Below are 17,512 nucleotides of genomic sequence, written 5' to 3'. Positions count from 1 at the left end.
GGGCCTAACTGGCCGGACACACCCTCTGCGAGAGAGAGAGAGAGAGAGAGAGAGAGAGAGAGAGAGAGAGAGAGAGAGAGAGAGAGAGAGAGAGAGGCTGAATTGTTCAGACCTGAGCTGGCTTTGTCTCTGGCTTTCTCTGGCAGTGGAGGGGTTAAGTCTCTGCTCACCTGTTTAGGTGTGTGTGTGTTTGAGAGGCACTGACACGCACTGGTGACTGTGTGTGTTTAGTCTGTCCCGGACCCACCACTGAGTAACAAGACAGGACACACACTCACTCACACACACACACACACATTCACTTACTCACTCATTCACTCACACACAAACACGCACACAATATGCCCAAATGCACACTCACACACAGAGATACACATACTTACTGAACTAGATATAGTCAGTCCGTCAGTCAGGCAGTCATTCTGTGACTTCTAGGCTTGTACTGCACTATACTACACTGTACTGCACTGTACTGCAAAGCGTCCTCATTTTACAACAACAGTGGATGAAAACTGTTGGCGCGGCCCCCGATGGCAGATACGCTGTGAGGAAATGCAGGTGCAGATAAGACAGTGTTGCGGAACTTTAAAGTGCCACAGAGAGGGTGGGGGGGGGGGGTGGGGGCAGGAATAAGGGAAAGAAAAAAACAGGCAAAGAAAAACAGAGTTTGGTTTTAAAGATCGCCGCCAAATCTCAGAATCTCAGTGGAACGAAAACACAAGAGCCAGACCTCCCAGGAGCAGGTGGGTTGGGCAGAGAGGGAGGGAGGGAGAAAGAGAGAGAGAGAGAGAGAGAGAGAGAGATGGAAAGAGATGGAAAGAGGGAGGGAGTGAGAGAGAGCGGCTTGACAGACTGGGAGAGAAAAGGAGGAAGAGGGAGCGAGTGAGAGAAAGTGTGTGGGCAGGGGGAAGTGGAGGACGAGGCCCACGTCCTGCTTCACTGACCCATCAGGGACGCCCACTCACACAGACTCACAGGTCCGACCCCTGACCCCAACTGACCCAGCGGGGACAACAGACTGTCCACCTTAGGGGGTACGGGGACAGACAGACTGCAGCACTGCCCCCCCACACTGAGAGACACAGCCCCGACCCTGTGGGCGCAACTATCTCATACAAAAGATCTGTAAATACGATATTAAAACGTTTAATGTCTCATTCCTGTATCGATCGTCCCCGACGGACCGGTCTGTCTCCACTTGGTCTCCACCGGTGTCGATTGGTCACACCAATAAAGCTTTAGTGAATTAAACTGAGAGAGAGGGATAGAGGGATAGAGTGGGGTGAGGGGCTGCAGAGTCTGGGAGCGGACAGACCGCGCAGGGCTGAGCCGGGCCATGCGGTTGCTGTGGCAATGGCGGCCGATAGTGGCCGGGGGGGGCGGGGCCCACATGTCAAGGGGCACAATAGAGTGAAGGAGCGGCTTTCTGAGAGAGAGGGAGAGAGAGAATTTGACTAAACGAGTCCACCACGGTCTCTAGTGAACCCTCACCTGGCACCAGAGGACGGCCAAGGCACCCACAGGATTCTGGGAAAGTTTCCAGACACACGATGATGGGCCCAGAGCACCAGCATCCGTTCCCACAAGGACAAGTGTGTGTGTTTTTGTGTGTGTGTTACGGTACTATTCATTGTCTCGATTGGCCCTACATTGAGTAACTGAAGAAGTAACTGGGTCTAAGACAGGGGTCCTGAGGGACACAGTCCAGTCCAGCAGGGTCTCAGCCCTGGTCCTGCAGAGACACAGTCTAGTCCAACAGGGTCTCAGCCCTGGTCCTTACAGTCACCAGTCCCAGTTCCCACCAGAGATCCTGACCCGATCCCCCAGGCTGAATATTTTATGTATTTTTTTAATTTCTAGAGCAGAACAGATTCACTTGTTCATTCTGATTATTTTTAAAACTGTATTATATATATCTCTGTGTATTTATGTGTCGTTGTCTCCATATTTTTTGACTCAGGGCTTTAGAGAGAGAAAACAAACAAAAATAAACCTTCCTGTGGACCTGGGGCCCCGCCTTGTGGTGGAGGCTGGAACTGCATGACGGTCCTCTAAGCGTGAGAGACACCTGCTACACAAATACACTGTCTGGGCAGAAAACTCCTCCAGTAACACACAGCAGGCCGGCAGGGGGGAGAGGAGCTCTTTTATTGAGAGGACAGGACACGAACATGGACACGGACACAGACACACGGTGCACGCGGGGGGGAATGGAATCAGGTGTCAGACGGATGGACATAGAGATTTTCACAAACGGCAGTGCCTGGCCTTTGGTCCCGGAGCCACCCGCCCCCCTCCAGTCTGGTGGGCTTCACTGACTACGTCCCGAAACCCCAAGTCCCGGGATGCGTCCCCCCCCCCCCCCCCCCGAGTCCAGCGCCGGCGGCTCAAACCCGACACAGAGAGAAAGACCACAGGAGGAGGGCAGTGAGGACCGGTAGAGTCTCTGAGTCCAGTGTGTGTGTGTGCGTGTGTGATGGGGGTGTCTATTCTGTCTTCTGCCGGCCGGGGGGGGCACAGTTCCAGTAGTACAGCAGCTGGCCGGCAATGATGGCGTTGCAGGAGGACGACACCACGTAGGTGAGAGCCATGAGGGAGTCACCGGTCTCCTGCTCAGAGAGAGAGAGGGAGAGACATTTAAAGGGATGTAAGAACACACACTCTCTCTCTCACACACACACACACACACGCAGAATGACACACTGGCATACACTGACATACGCACACACACTGGCACACAAACACAATGGCATACACACTGCCACATACAAAATGACACACACTGGCACACGCAAGAAATGGCATACACACACACACCATATGGCACACACTGACACAGGCACAAAATGACACACACTGACACACATACCATATGGCACACACTGACACACACTGGCACACACTGACACACACACACACACACACACAGCACCCCACCTGGATGGAGGTGAAGATGCGGGCCAGCGATCCGGCGAACAGCAGCAGCACGGTGACGGCCGACAGCTGCCCCGTGTGGCCATTGCGGTAGTTCGTGGACACCTGGATGAGCTGGAGAGAGAGAGAGAGAGAGAGGGTGGTGACACCCAGCGGGGTGGGGAGCCATTTCACTGGGACACACTGACACACTGAAATGAGACGCAGTATCGGGTGGCGATCCCTCTGCCTCTTCTTACCCGACTGATGATGATGGCCGGCATGTTGGTGGCCTGCATCGCCGCAACGAAGGACAGAGGGGTGACTGGGGACAGCAGGATGGCCACCAGAGAGAAATACAGGACAAGGAACGCCAGACCTGAGAGAGACAGTGTGTGTGAGAGAGAGAGGACACATTGCCAGACAGGCAGACAGACAGGCAGAGGTAGAGAGAGAAAAACAGAGACACAGAGATAGACACTGACAGACAGACAGACAGCAACACACACAGACAGACAGACAGACATAGAGAGACACAGACAGACAGACGGAGAGAGAGAAAAACAGAGGCAGACACAGAGACAGATGGAGAGAGAGACAGAGACAGACAGCAACACACACAGACAGACAGACAGACATAGAGAGACACAGACAGACAGACGGAGAGAGAGAAAAACAGAGGCAGACACAGAGACAGATGGAGAGAGAGACAGAGACAGACAGCAACACACACAGACAGACAGACAGACATAGAGAGACACAGACAGACAGACGGAGAGAGAGAAAAACAGAGGCAGACACAGAGACAGATGGAGAGAGAGACAGAGACAGACAGCAACACACACAGACAGACAGACAGACATAGAGAGACACAGACAGACAGACGGAGAGAGAGAAAAACAGAGGCAGACACAGAGACAGATGGAGAGAGAGACAGAGACAGACAGCAACACACACAGACAGACAGACAGACATAGAGAGACACAGACAGACAGACGGAGAGAGAGAAAAACAGAGGCAGACACAGAGACAGATGGAGAGAGAGACAGAGACAGACAGCAACACACACAGACAGACAGAGAGAAAGAGAGAGACAGACAGAGAGAGACACATTGACAGACAGACAGACAGACAGGGGTCCCAGTCTCACAGGCCGGGCTGGCGGGGGGGTTCTGGTTCTTGTTGGGGGTCTCGGCTGGCCTCACCTCTCAGGCTGCTGCCCCTGTAGTGCTGGATCAGGAAGCCGATGGCCACCGTCTGGATCATCAGGAACAGGGCCTCCCCCCAGGCACTGCAGGGCCACGAGCAGAGACGCTCAGACACACACACACAAACACACACACCTGACACTCACACGCACACACACCTACCTGACGCTTACTCACACACACCTACACACGTACACACACCTGACACACATCTGACACTCACTCACACACACCTGACACTCTCTCTCTCTCTCTCTCACACACACACACACACACACCTGACACTCTCTCTCTCACACACACACCTGACACACTCACACCTGACACTCTCTCTCTCTCTCTCTCTCACACACACACACACACACACCTGACACTCTCTCTCTCACACACACACACACACGTACACACACCTGACACACTCACACCTGACACTCTCTCTCTCTCTCTCACACACACACACACACACACACCTGACACTCTCTCTCTCTCTCTCTCACACACACACCTGACACACTCACACACACACACACACCTGACACTCTCTCTCTCTCTCTCTCTCTCACACACACACCTGACACTCACTCACACGCACACACACCTGACACTCTCTCTCACACACACTCACACCTGACACTCTCTCTCTCTCACACACACACACACACACGGATACCTTGCACTAACACACACTCCCCAGCTGCAGTCAGACAGAAAAATAAATGATGATAATTATGATCATAATGCTATGGAGCCCAAAAGGAAGCCGGAAAGACAGCCCTGAGGGAGAATCGACAGCGCATGGAAAGAGCACCAGTCAGGAGCCGGAACTGTGCCAGATTGAAATGAATCAGCAGCGCCGGTACCTGAACGGGAAGCTGTGTGCGATGCTGTAGGCCATGGTGCCAGTGATGGCCAGCAGCTCCAGCAGGACGGCACCGAAACTCAGCCCCTCGGCACTGCCAGCGCCCACCAGCTTAAACACCTGCGGCAGCTTCACTGAGAGAGAGGGGTGCGAGAGGGAGGGGTGAGAGAGGAAGAAGAGAGAGAGAGGGGAGAAAGAGGGGTGAGAGAGGAGGTAGAGAGAGAGAGAGGGGTGCGAGAGGAAGAAGAGGGAGGGGTGAGAGAGAGAAAGAGAGAGGGGTGAGAGAGGAAGAAGAGAGAGAGAGGGGAGAAAGAGGGGTGAGAGAGGAGGTAGAGAGAGAGAGGGGTGCGAGAGGAAGAAGAGGGAGGGGTGAGAGAGAGAAAGAGAGAGGGGTGAGAGAGGAAGAAGAGAGAGAGAGGGGAGAAAGAGGGGTGAGAGAGGAGGTAGAGAGAGAGAGGGGTGCGAGAGGGAGGGGTGAGAGAGAGAAAGAGAGAGGGGTGAGAGAGGAAGAAGAGAGAGAGAGGGGAGAAAGAGGGGTGAGAGGGGTGCGAGAGGAAGAAGAGGGAGGGGTGAGAGAGAGAAAGAGAGAGGGGTGAGAGAGGAAGAAGAGAGAGAGAGGGGAGAAAGAGGGGTGAGAGAGGAGGTAGAGAGAGAGAGGGGAGAGAGGGAGGGGTGAGAGAGGGGTGAGAGAGGAAGAAGAGAGAGAGAGGGGAGAAAGAGGGGTGAGAGAGGAGGTAGAGAGAGAGAGAGGGGTGTGAGAGGAAGAAGAGAGAGGGGTGAGAGAGGGAGGGGTGAGATGTGACAGAGGGAGAACACAGAGAGAGAGGTGCAAATTGGTGAGATAACGAGAGAGAGAGAGAGAGAGAGAGAGAGAGAGAGAGAGAGAGAGAGAGAGAGAGACTGGGGCGCAGCAGACAGCAGGTACTCACCCATGACTGAGCCCAGAATGATGCCGATGCCCAGGCCTTTGCTCAGGACGGTCTTCAGACAGGGCACTGCGGGTGACACGAGCACAGCCACAGCTGTCAGAGGGGCCCCGGGGCCCCTGGGAAACTCTCATGCTTCTGATGGGGAGGTGTGTGTGTGGGTGTGTGTGTGTGTGTTGGGGGGGGCTGTCCGGTTTTCATGGCACAGCAGACTGGCATGGAGGTAGTGCACGGGCTCTAGTGGCAAGAGAAAGCAGCACTGAAGCAAATTTGTTTTATACCAATTTATTTATGTATCTGATTAGTTTGGAAAATGCGGGAGTAATTGAAGACTTTTATTTTAAACACTAACCACACACTATCAATGTAATAATAATAATAATAATACCGGGAAATGTGAGAGGGGAATTCTGATTCGCTGGTAGACCTATCCGTAAATAAAGACGAACCAATCCGAACTCGACCTGAACACGGAAGTACTGGGGATTTATGACGTCTTCACCGACACACAAACTGGCCAATGACGGGGCCCAGGAGGGGAACCGGCTGCCCAATCACGTCGCGCCCCTCTAGCAGCCCCGCCCCCTACACGGATTTGAAGCGATTGCGGAAGTAAGAGAAGAAGACATGTCAGGAGCGCATTACTTAATAGCAGCATGAGATCAGAATACATTACATCCCCCGCCTCCAAATAAAGTTAAACATGTACTTCAATTCCACCATATAAACCCGAGAAACGCAGCTTAATATGAGCGATAACTTCAATCTTCCTGCTCAGTGTCCGCTCGGGGACAGATTCATGCGGATACATTGTATCCCAGACTGACACTGTAGCCGACTGCTTATAATGACCACCGGGGGTTCATCAAGCCTCCACTGATCCCGCCTCACCGTCCAGGAGGTTGAAATTGACGAAGAACTCGTCGAAGCATTTCTCCGGCATCAGGAACTTCACCAGCACCTCTCTCAGCAGCTCCATCACGGACGCGGCCATCTTGGGATTGGGACGTGGCTTCAGGGTGCGGTGTCGCAGGGAGAAGCGTCCGGGAGGGCAACGGAGAGGCAGTGGCACTGTGGTTCCGGGGGTCAACTAACCGGAGCAGAATCTAATAAATCCATCACGTTCAGGATGAAAGTCATAATCTCCCATTACTCACGAAAACCCATGTCCCTTCCAATATTTATACTACACTTTACTTCAGATTCCACTGCAGACAAGCCTTCATAAACCAGAAGGGTTTTCGGGTTGCACTTTAGTGCTAGTTCAAACGAGAACAAACACCCTCTTGAGCAAAGGGGAGGGAAAAGGTTTTATAGTTTATTTTCTAACTAGAGAAGGGTTTAGTATCCATGTGCAGCCCTGAATGAGGACCACTCAAGAGTCAGATTTATCTCCCTATCCACAGAAAAAGCACAGCCCCACTCCTATACAATTGTGTGTGATGTAACCTCCCATCTTAACACTACATGGACCAGACCGCTTATTGGTGGCTAAACTGTTCTATTTAAGGGCTCAGTCAAATCACAAAGTATGAATTCAGCCCACAGTGACAGTCAACCCTCTAAAAAGCCTATAGTGCAACTGTAGAATTCACTTTAGGTAGGTCTGGTGTCACTGCAGTAATTAAATGTACATTGTGATCAACTTTGACAGAAACAGCCATTATATTGTTTAAGTCCCACCTCTAGAAAAGTGGATTGAGATCTCCATTGTGTTTCAACCAGTCTAGCAACTATTCTGATCATGGACTGAGAGATACAGGAGGGCTGGTTTTATTGGCAAGTTCTGAGCTTATTTAAAAAAAAAAAGTCAAATACAAGTAATATTTTATTTCATTCACATACAGCACATTCACAGCAGTGTCTTCTGCACCAGGGGCCGGTCTCTCCACACAGCTGCCAGTCCCAGAGCACCAAGCACCAGCACAGCACAGGAAGCCACTCCCAGCACAGCATAGCAGAAGAGCTGGGGCCCTGTGGGGACAGGAGAGGGACAGGCTGCTCACAAGGGCACAAGGCCAAGCCCCAGCAGAGTCCAGCTCCCCTCCTCACCTTCACTGGGAGAAGCCCTCCTGTCCACAGCAGGGAGCTCAGAGGCCATCAGGATCACTTCCCCACTGGACACCACTGCAGTCTCCCCAGGGGCCCACTGCACTGGGGCCACATCTCTCCCTGCAGGACAGGAGCAGCATTACAGTAGGACTACAGCAGCCAAGAGCAGGCCCAGTAACAGAAGGGCATTTCTCCAGTAGGATCTCCCTGTGCTGGCACCAAGACCCATCAGTCCCCATCACACTGGAACCAGCTACTCACGTATTCTGCGGCTGCACTGAGGGACACAGCTGTCCGTGGCATTAGGTCGGCACACGGCTGCACTACAGTGGATGAACACCTGGGGGAGCAAGAGATGCAGCTCAATACAAACCCATTCAATCCATTGAAGCCCATTGAGCTCCTCTGACAGGCCCTCACCGTCTCCTTCAGAGGGAGCTGGGAGCCAGCGTCCACAAAAGTGAACATCTGGACCACAAAGCGCTCGTAGTGCGTTGGGTACGGCAGCCCAGAGGAGCCGCCCACAGGAATCAAGCTGGTCTGGTATGGGTCATCTCTGTAAGGACACCTGGAAGGACAACCACACCCAGGTCAAGAGCTCTGCCCAAACCAGCAGCACAGGCTGGCCAGCAGGAGAGACAGGGCTCCAGTTACCCGTCCACCAGCAGGCTCCACTGGGGCTGGCCGAGAGGGCTGGGGGTGGATGTTGCCCAGCAGTCTTCCAGGGTCAGGACGATGTTGGGGTCGGTCCTGTTCAGGATGCGAACCTCAACATACACAGGATCCCGCAGGACCTTGGTCACAGGGTAGTCCACATCCCTGTAGTAGGAGTCATACACAGCTTCTACAGAGGAACAGCAGGGGCGTTAGGAAGCCAACATGCATTGGAAGCCCTTCACTGCCACGGCTCTGTGGACAGCTGGGCACAGTACCTGTTGCAATCCTGAGCTCCACACTGAGGGGCCCCGGGGCCACAACTGAAGGGGGAGGGGGGGCCGCAGTGTAGACTACAGCCTCCACAGGAAGCAGCTCACTGCCCGAGTACCTGCACAGGAAGGTCAGCCTGGAGGGAGAAGCAGCCAACAGTGGATCAGTCGGGACCCTGACCAAGGGGAAGCGCCACTGGGGGCACAAGGGAGCCACTCACTCATAGAGGCTGTCCCTGGTGATGGAGCCATCAGGCCCCTTCTGAACGTCAAAGGCAGAGGACATCATGTTCTCATACAGCAGGTCTCCCCCCTCAGCCTGGAACACCAATCACAGCCCACATTAGACACCAGACAGGGGGCACAGCAGGCAGCAGCTCCACACAGGGCTGCGATGCTCCTGGCAGTGCTGGGAGAGGCTCACCTTCAGGATGCTGCCGCAGGCACTGACTGGGAACTGGAACTTGGCAAAGCCAGCAGTGGTGCCGACAGGACTGCAGGGGGCGCTCTGACCCCCCAGCAGGCTGACGGTATCGAGGCTCAGCGGAGGGGTGGTGACGTCCCTGGGCACCACAACCACGAACTGCCCATCCGTGGTGCACTGCACCGTCACTGCAGGGAGAGGGCAGTATTGTAGCCAGGATTCAATCACACCAAGAGCACGACCTGCAGATCTGCAGCTGTGTTTCACTGGCGACCCTCTCACCGTCACTGCTGTAGTAACAGCGCTGTCTGGCCCTCGGATCAAAGCAGCAGTCACTCGCCTCACAGTCCGCGCTACTGACCGCCGGGTCTCCACACGCCATCTTCTCAGCCTCACTGACCTGACATTTCTGAACCTGGGCTAAAGACACACCAATGGCTGCTGCCAGCAGCACAGAGACCCAAACCCAGACCCGCACATTGATCCCACACTTCTCCATCTCAAAACACTACAAACGAAGTAGCGAGAAACGGCGCTCAGCTCCTTAAATACCTCCGAGCCCTGATTGGCGGAGGGCAGCGATTGGACGATTTCTCAGTGAGAAAAAATGCCACAGGATGGGTGCCAATCAATTGTCAGCCAATCAATTTTCTCACATTCTTGTGCTTGTTGTATTTTGTACTGATTGTATTACTGCGCTTTTGTAATGCTTTGAAATCTGTCTTGTGTAAACTGTAAAGCTAGACACAACTATGTTAGCACTATTTTAGCCCGATTTGGCCATCCCACAAATCTGTTTAATATTTTGCACTCGATACAGCACGCTTGTGTAAGGTGACGTGTTCAGCCACTTCGAGAACGGAGACCGGCATCAGCCAATCAGAGTAGAGCTGATTGAAAAAACAAACAAACAAAAAACAACAGTAACAATAAACATGACAGGACTATTTGATTTTCATAAATATTCATTCAAACACTTTAACGCAAATCGTTGTTATGGGGCAGGTTATTTAAAAATGCTCTAATACAGGGGAAATAATATTGTCAAATTAAAATACCAATTATCTGTAATTGACCCATGAGCCCGTTCCCGTATATATACCCCAATATAACAGTTTCACACTCGTCCAATTTAAATCTGTACGCTTGTAGTAATGGAATGTGACATGGACTGAGAGTTCGCTGCATCAGAATGGTTAACTCATATTGTTTTGTAATATATTTTTATATATAATACTGTTGGATTATGTTGTAATCTATCTGATATCAATGTTTTTTCGTCTTTATAGACAAATTAAATGATTCCATCATAATGACCTATGAGATGAACATCGTTAGATCACTTCATAAACAAATATTTGTTTTGATTTGTTTCAAATTGAATTATTTGATGATATTCTATACCATCCTGAAATCTCTGGCACATTACAGAGTCGTGCACAGAGCCTGGCCACTTGGCTGCGATATGTGAAATGAGGCGGGTGGATTCACAGATCATATGGGAATAACTGACTGAGGTCAAGTCATGGAGGAATGAGGGGCAATATCGTCTACTGATAAGAACTGGCATTGTTTTGCCATTACAATGTTTAATTGTTTGCATCAGTTGCTGAATTGTAGAGGTCAGTGATAACGTCATAAGCACCTGTACATTAATGCTGTGAAATGATCTCCTGCTCACAAAATCTGCCTCATTTGGTCCTGAGGTGCCTGATGGGGATCTGACTGTACAGCACCAATGCAGTTGTGGATCTCTGCATAATAACGATCACTTTAAACTATAACGACAGGATTACCGATTCATTAAATTGTGTGGAACATCGTAGCAGCAGCTTCGCCGGTATTTTGAACCGAGTACAGGAATGCGCCACTAGCAAAACAGCACAGCGCTGCGCACAGAGCTAATGAGCAGCTCAGGGATTTATTCCCTACATTACACCTCACCGACTGAATGTGTAGCGCTCAGATAGAACCACATGTGAACGATAATGAGACAAACCTCCGCATTGACGTTTTGAAACATTGAGAGCCGAGATGCCCGTGCATGTTATTGACCAGACAGATCCAATAGGTGTTTGGTCTTATTGTATCGGGGTGCGTGTGTGTTGATGTCCGGTTCGGGGTCAGTGTGCGGGAATACACGTGTAAATCATAGAGGCAGCGGCAGAAACCAGAGTTATAATCCTCCCACTGGGCAAGACTGGATGAGATGCTGAGACTTCGGTCGGAGAGAAACGCCTCAATGCAAGCTGTAGTGCGATGGCGCCGCCTGCCGAGTAGAGCGGGTACACCTTCTCCAAACATGTTCGTCTAGTGTAGTAAACATTACAACTAAAGAAACGCGAGAAATCGCTTGAGTCTATACACGAGTTTGAAGCATATACAGTGTCACTCTGCTTTACCCAACTTGAACTGTCTTTGCACAGCAGTCAAGGATCTGCTTTCATTCACATGTGACCCAAGGACAGGCTACCATATATTGCACTGGTACCAACAGCTCAACACTAAGGAACTGAACACTTTAACAGCAGAAACTGGATCTTTCCCCTCAGGTGAGTGTGCAGAAAGGCTGAGGAAGCCTGAACACAAGAGTCACAACACCAGGGACCACTTGCTTTCACACTTTTATTAGATCTTCAGCACTAGTCTACTTTTCCCCTCCCCATCCCAAAGCACAGACTCCAGGACAATGATGGCAACTTCTCCAGGAGATGCCTGGAAAGGAAGAGAAACCCATTAGAAGCAACACTACCCTTTAAAATCCATTAGCTTACCAAAGAGCTGCCATAGGATTTAAGCACCTGAACCTCACAGCACAAGCAGTGGTTTACAAACCTGCTCCAAGAAACAAGGTTAGAAGCCCCATGTGAACTCGCAAGCATAGGTCACAATCCCACACCCTCCCATCACCTTCATGAGGCATCATACCTGCAGGACAGCCGACAGTTACGGGAAAATGCGGCTCTTGCGCCCAGCAGCCCCCCAGTAAGTCCTGGGGGCTTTCCCAGGGAGCTTCAGAGAAGGTCTTGGGTGGCGTGAAGCACTGTGCAGGGGTTTTGAGCGACCTCTGATTGTCAGGGGACCAAGGACCCCCTCCCAGTCTGGACAAGGCAAGCACAACAGCAGACACTGAATTAACTGCTCAACGGCAATATATCTTTCAACCCCTTCCCCCTAATGTGTGCAGTGCACTAGTTTGAAACCCCAAAGATAAACATCCCCTCAGTTAAGCCAGGATGCACAATACCTGCGCTGGGAGTCCGATCTCCAGCTCTCCCAGAATATCTGGACCGGAGGGCAGAGCCACAGCTGGAGTCACAGCAGGCGCACACCGGGTCACTCCCGTCCACAGACTGCCACCTAGAGACCGGGGGTGGTCAGCAGGAGCTCTATAGAGCACAGGCCCCCCCAGCCCCTACTGGACACCGACCTGTTGGCTCCAGTGTTGAAGGAGCAGGCCTTGTTCATGGAGTCCACGTTCTGGGAGGCTGCAGTCACCTTCAGCAGGCAGGTGATGTAGATCTGGAGAGCAATGGAGAGGCATGACTCTCCCTCCAATAGACAGGACAGCCCTCACAGCTCCACACAGCCACCCTACAGGGACTCACAGAGCTCCTGGAGTCCTGATTGAACCTGAAGGCATCCAGCTGCATCTGGAGTTTGGTGGAGTCCAGGGGCCTCGGCATTAACTGGGAGCTGGAGCCAGTCACCTTGGCATCAGTCAGACACCTGGGAAGGCCAACACAAGGGTCTCCATTAGCATCCAAGGTCAAACAGCCTCCAATAGCAGGGTCCCAAAACAGAAGACCTTTAACAGCTAGTGAGGGCACAGACTCACCCATGGTTGCCAATGAAGGTGTAGCTGGGGGAGGAGGTCTGGTCAGGCTGCAGGGTGGCCACACAGCTGTCCACAAACAGCCGCAGGGGCACATGGTTGGCCTGGTTGACGGAGGCTTGGATGTTCAGGACATCCCCCAGGAAGTACACGTTAGAGGGTCTCTGTGAGCTCCAGTCATCTGTGGAGACATGAAATCCCTCCAGCACAGAGCAGCAGCCCAGCTGAACAAGAGGGATGGAGGGGGTCGGGCCCTACCAGTCATGAGCTGCAGGGAGAAGTCCAGGAGATCCTCCGCAGAGCGGGTGGAGGTGAAAGGGACCCAGGTGGGCTTCAGGGCATCACTGCTCACGTTGTGGAGCCTGGGAGAGAACAGATGAGGAGAATGTCCACATGAACCAGGACTTCCATTGCCAGGGAGTGGGGTCTGGTTTCAACCCAGTCAGACCGGCACTACAGAGCTCTGAGGAAGAGCATGCAGTGAAGTCTTCTCACCTCATGTAGCTGCATTGCACGCTCACCACCGCAGGATTGGTTCTCACGATGGGGGTGTTGGGAAGCGGGCTTGGGTTGTACTGGAGCAAGAAGCTGTACACAAGCTTGTCCCCCACGGTCTACAGGACAGAGGGAATAAGCGGTTAAGAGTTTGCAGTTCAATGCTGCTTAGAGGAGACAGGAGTCAAAGTCATACCGATAGCACACTGCCACAGCCCTGCAGCTCTGACTGGAAGAACAGGATCTGTGCCAAGTCGTCCTCCGTGTCCACCAGGCAGCCCCCCAGCTGGACATCCGAGGCCTGAATCAGCTGGCCTGTGCCGAACAGGTCTCGCTTCACTGACACCTGGATATTTGTCTCTCCACACAGTGCCGACACCACCTGGGAGAGGTTCTGGCTCGATGGACCGGAATCCCATAAGGCTACCTTAGTTGCAAGTGGCTGTGCAGGGGGTGCCTTCCAATGCTGGCGCCCACGTCTGGCATTACCAAGTGCCACAAACACAAACAGCACTAACAGCCCACAACAAACCGCACTAAAAGCCACCATTGTTTCCCCCCCAAGACTTTTGCTGTAGAGATAAATCCACACTATCCCTTAGCACCCTTCCCTCTTCCTTTTATATCGCAGTGGCCCCTCTCTCATTCTCACGCACTGCTCCATTCAGCCCCCGTCACCAGGTGTCAATCATCTTAATTGGGCTTCAATCGGAGCCTGACAATATCAAGAAACAGCCTAATTGAATAATCTACTAATAACAAATATAATAAACCCATTCTCAAAATATGTACGGGATTCTCTTTGGTGATTTCATGTATGGATATGTGTATGTTGTCATATTTTTGTCATGTCAGGTTATTTTCATTATCAGTGAAAAGGCTACAGCGAGCGGCGCTGGCCTCATCAGAGGCGGGTTATTATTAATGGGTTAACCAGAGAGACAGATCCGTCAATAGTTATATTTAAATGACAGGGATCGACTAAATGCGCTTGACAGATAGACCAAGACCCGGACACACGGATGGAAACCGAGCCCCTCGGACTCCTGCAAGACCCTCTTTGCACCGAGAGTGGCGGGAGTGGGGGTGGAGCAGCTCCGGAGCCGGGTTATTTACTGAGCCCCTATTCACACTGGGCTCGCTTGCTTTGACACAGTGTATCGCTGTGCTGCTGCTCACACTTGCCTTGTGTACAAACTCGGGTTCGTGCTTCACTCCCGTGTTTTCTCAGGAGTGGGATCACTGGTGTGCACATTGCATTAACCCAGTGAGCTCAGTTCCTGCTGGATGAATGAAACATCGGAGATTTTTTAACTACAGTAAACATGTGACAGTCTTCTGATGCATCCAGATAATACGGACGCGTTGAAGGTGTGCAGGATGCCTTCATTCTGCGCAGATCTGAGCAGCAAGCAATTCAGCTTCACAATCTATGACAACAGTCTGTATGGCCAACGCATCCAATATTTAAACATACACTATGTAGTTATTGAATACAGCTGTCTACTATATGTGCGGATATTATAGTCCGAGTTGAGAGGTTGCGAAGTAATGCGTTGGAATTCCACACAAAACGTGTGTTAATAGCACGATGACACATTTTGCGTTGTTTTCTACACATGTGCAGGGTGTGTCTTCCTTCTAACACAATCGAAGTGTGTTGTGTTTTTCTAACCATAATCCTCTAACAAATGTATTTCAACCAAGCGCTGTCCTGGAGCGAAGGGTATGTGGAAAGCGCTGAGTTTGAACTGTCTGTGGCCACGAAATTACGAGAGGTGAGTAACATACATTTTAATCCTTATTTTGTGTTCTGTTTGTAACACAGGGAATTAATCACAAGATATTACTGCACTTGAGTCTTCAGTCTGTCCTGTGCTTTATTGAATGTATGCTGGGCTGTTATACTTGCCAACATTGAATGTATACCATTATTTATTAATTCATTTACACATTTAAAATATCCAGATTTAGACGTTTAACAGATGTTAATTTAAAAAGTGGACTATTCCACAGATTTTTAATGCATAATATGCTGTATATAACTATAACAAATCAGTATTATGCATTATTTGACATAATTCATTTTCAGAAAAGCATCTTAAGTAAATACAATTGTCTTGCATTGTTTGTGATTTGTAATTTTGTTTTTTAGTGAATAAATTACTTAGACAAAGGCATCTGCTACACGTTTGCAATGGTAATAAATTATATTAATTTCTCGGTTTACATTAAACTACTACCTTTGATAAATGTTTTTGCTTAGCTTTAATAGTCCAACGTGATGAGTAAAACTAACATATTACAGGGTTCACGAAATAACACATTTGAGCTACTATTCCTACACACAACCTGTGTTAACTCCATTTTACTACTGCCATACCTTTAAAAATACTATACTACTTTACAGAATACATTGAACATAATGGGGTGTATTCAAATGTTTTTATAGTCAATCGTTATTTCTGACACTTGTTTCCTCGCATAAGTTCAAGTAAGCTGCAGCATGAAAGAATGACTCGCACACAGCGCATCTTTAGATCAAATTGTACAGAGAGACGCTGCTCATTACAATCCGCAGTGCGATGGCGCCCCCTGCTGACTAGAACAGGTACATCATCTCCAAACCTGTTTTCTTTTGGTGTAGTGAAATAAATACTGTAGAATTGAGAAATCCCTTGGGCAATTCAAGCATCTAGTTTTGTTCACTACATGTTCTTGCCCCCACTATGTGCTCAAATTAGCGCCATAAGTATCGCATTCAAAGAAAAAATATTGCATAAAAAAAATTGTAAACAAAAAAAAAAACTTGAGAAAAAATTGATGTTCAGATCAAAAATAAAAAAATCGAATGCAAAATGTATAGAATTGTAAAAAAAAAAAAAAAAAAACGATAGCAAAACTCGCTGCAGTCCCTGTCTTTGCTTGCGATGCTGCAATTTTTGCTTTCGCGCCGGTTTCTTTGCTTTCGATTTATTTTTTTCGTTGGCGCTGTTTTGTCGTGAGGGCGGGATTTACAGGGAGGCGTGGATCCTGGGTCTCCATTGGTCCAGCAGGTTTGAGTGACGGCTCTTCCTGACCCAATCAGTGAGCAGGTGGGCTGGTCTGACACGGCCTCGGAATTTAATTATAAACAAAGCATGCTTTTAATAAAAGTTGTGGACAATCGCTTTCAACATATTACATGTTTTTATTTCATACAGCCTTTATTCTCATCTTTATCAATGGCGCCAGTATTTTTGCAGGTGACTGTGCATATATATATATATATGTGTGTGTGTGTGTGTGTATGTGTGCATGTATGTATGTGTGTGTGTGCGTTTCTTACCTAAACATAAACTGGGACATCACATGCATTTGCTTCTTGCTAAATGATGTGATCTACATCAGTCTGGCGCTGTTATCTGAGCAGCTGAATTAAAGTACTCTGCAGGTGACATTATTATTATTATTATTATTATTATTATTATTATTTCTTGGCAGACGCCCTTATCCAGGGTGACTTACAACATAAGTGCAAACAAAGTGCAAAAATACAGAGAAGTACAAGGCGTCAATCATTACAAGTTCAACTTAGCTAAAACATAGCAATTCAAAATAATACATTTTACAGATTCCAATTTACAATTTACACAAGTACAGTAAGAGACTTCCTACATCCTGGACGGTGAAAGCTAAGTGCTGTCAAGATGTAGGGTCACAGACATGGGCTACGGGAAAGGGAGCCAGGAGGAAAACAATCAAGAATGTGAGGAGCATAATAAGCTGAAGTGCTATCTAGCAGGGGTAGAGGACTAATATTACAAGTGCTGTGGGAAGAGATGCGTCTTGAGTAAGCGTCGGAATGAGGTCAGGGACTCTGCTGTTTTGACTT

The 17,512-nt window shown here is 49.9% G+C and overlaps 3 protein-coding genes across 3 annotated transcripts; all 3 read right to left on the bottom strand.

Moving 5' to 3' along the window:
• Positions 1-2,129: 2,129 nt before the first annotated feature.
• On the bottom strand, positions 2,130-6,947 carry mpdu1b (mannose-P-dolichol utilization defect 1b). Its single transcript, XM_066722503.1, has 7 exons — positions 6,798-6,947; positions 5,910-5,975; positions 4,982-5,114; positions 4,119-4,204; positions 3,174-3,292; positions 2,938-3,048; positions 2,130-2,609 (listed from the first exon to the last, which is right to left on the bottom strand). The coding sequence occupies exons 1-7, from the start codon at positions 6,898-6,900 to the stop codon at positions 2,487-2,489; spliced, it is 741 nt and encodes a 246-aa protein (XP_066578600.1). The 5' UTR covers positions 6,901-6,947; the 3' UTR covers positions 2,130-2,486.
• A 769-nt stretch (positions 6,948-7,716) lies between these two features.
• LOC136768335 (zona pellucida sperm-binding protein 4-like) lies at positions 7,717-9,823 on the bottom strand. Its single transcript, XM_066722501.1, has 9 exons — positions 9,591-9,823; positions 9,309-9,496; positions 9,106-9,203; positions 8,891-9,021; positions 8,613-8,802; positions 8,379-8,526; positions 8,220-8,298; positions 7,959-8,078; positions 7,717-7,880 (listed from the first exon to the last, which is right to left on the bottom strand). Exons 1-9 carry the CDS (start codon positions 9,805-9,807, stop codon positions 7,759-7,761), a joined length of 1,293 nt encoding a protein of 430 aa, XP_066578598.1. The 5' UTR covers positions 9,808-9,823; the 3' UTR covers positions 7,717-7,758.
• A 2,096-nt stretch (positions 9,824-11,919) lies between these two features.
• LOC136768336 (zona pellucida sperm-binding protein 3) lies at positions 11,920-14,220 on the bottom strand. The gene is made up of 9 exons (XM_066722502.1): positions 13,835-14,220; positions 13,639-13,757; positions 13,402-13,505; positions 13,147-13,324; positions 12,917-13,037; positions 12,739-12,830; positions 12,556-12,668; positions 12,237-12,409; positions 11,920-12,023 (listed from the first exon to the last, which is right to left on the bottom strand). The coding sequence occupies exons 1-8, from the start codon at positions 14,186-14,188 to the stop codon at positions 12,255-12,257; spliced, it is 1,236 nt and encodes a 411-aa protein (XP_066578599.1). The 5' UTR covers positions 14,189-14,220; the 3' UTR covers positions 11,920-12,023; positions 12,237-12,254.
• Between the last annotated feature and the right edge of the window lie 3,292 nt (positions 14,221-17,512).

Source organism: Amia ocellicauda, chromosome 14, assembly GCF_036373705.1.
Source record: "Amia ocellicauda isolate fAmiCal2 chromosome 14, fAmiCal2.hap1, whole genome shotgun sequence".
In the NCBI taxonomy this organism is placed as follows: Eukaryota; Metazoa; Chordata; class Actinopteri; order Amiiformes; family Amiidae; genus Amia; species Amia ocellicauda.
The sequence above is the reverse complement of the archived record's forward strand: the minus strand, read 5'-3'. Positions and strand labels throughout refer to the sequence as shown.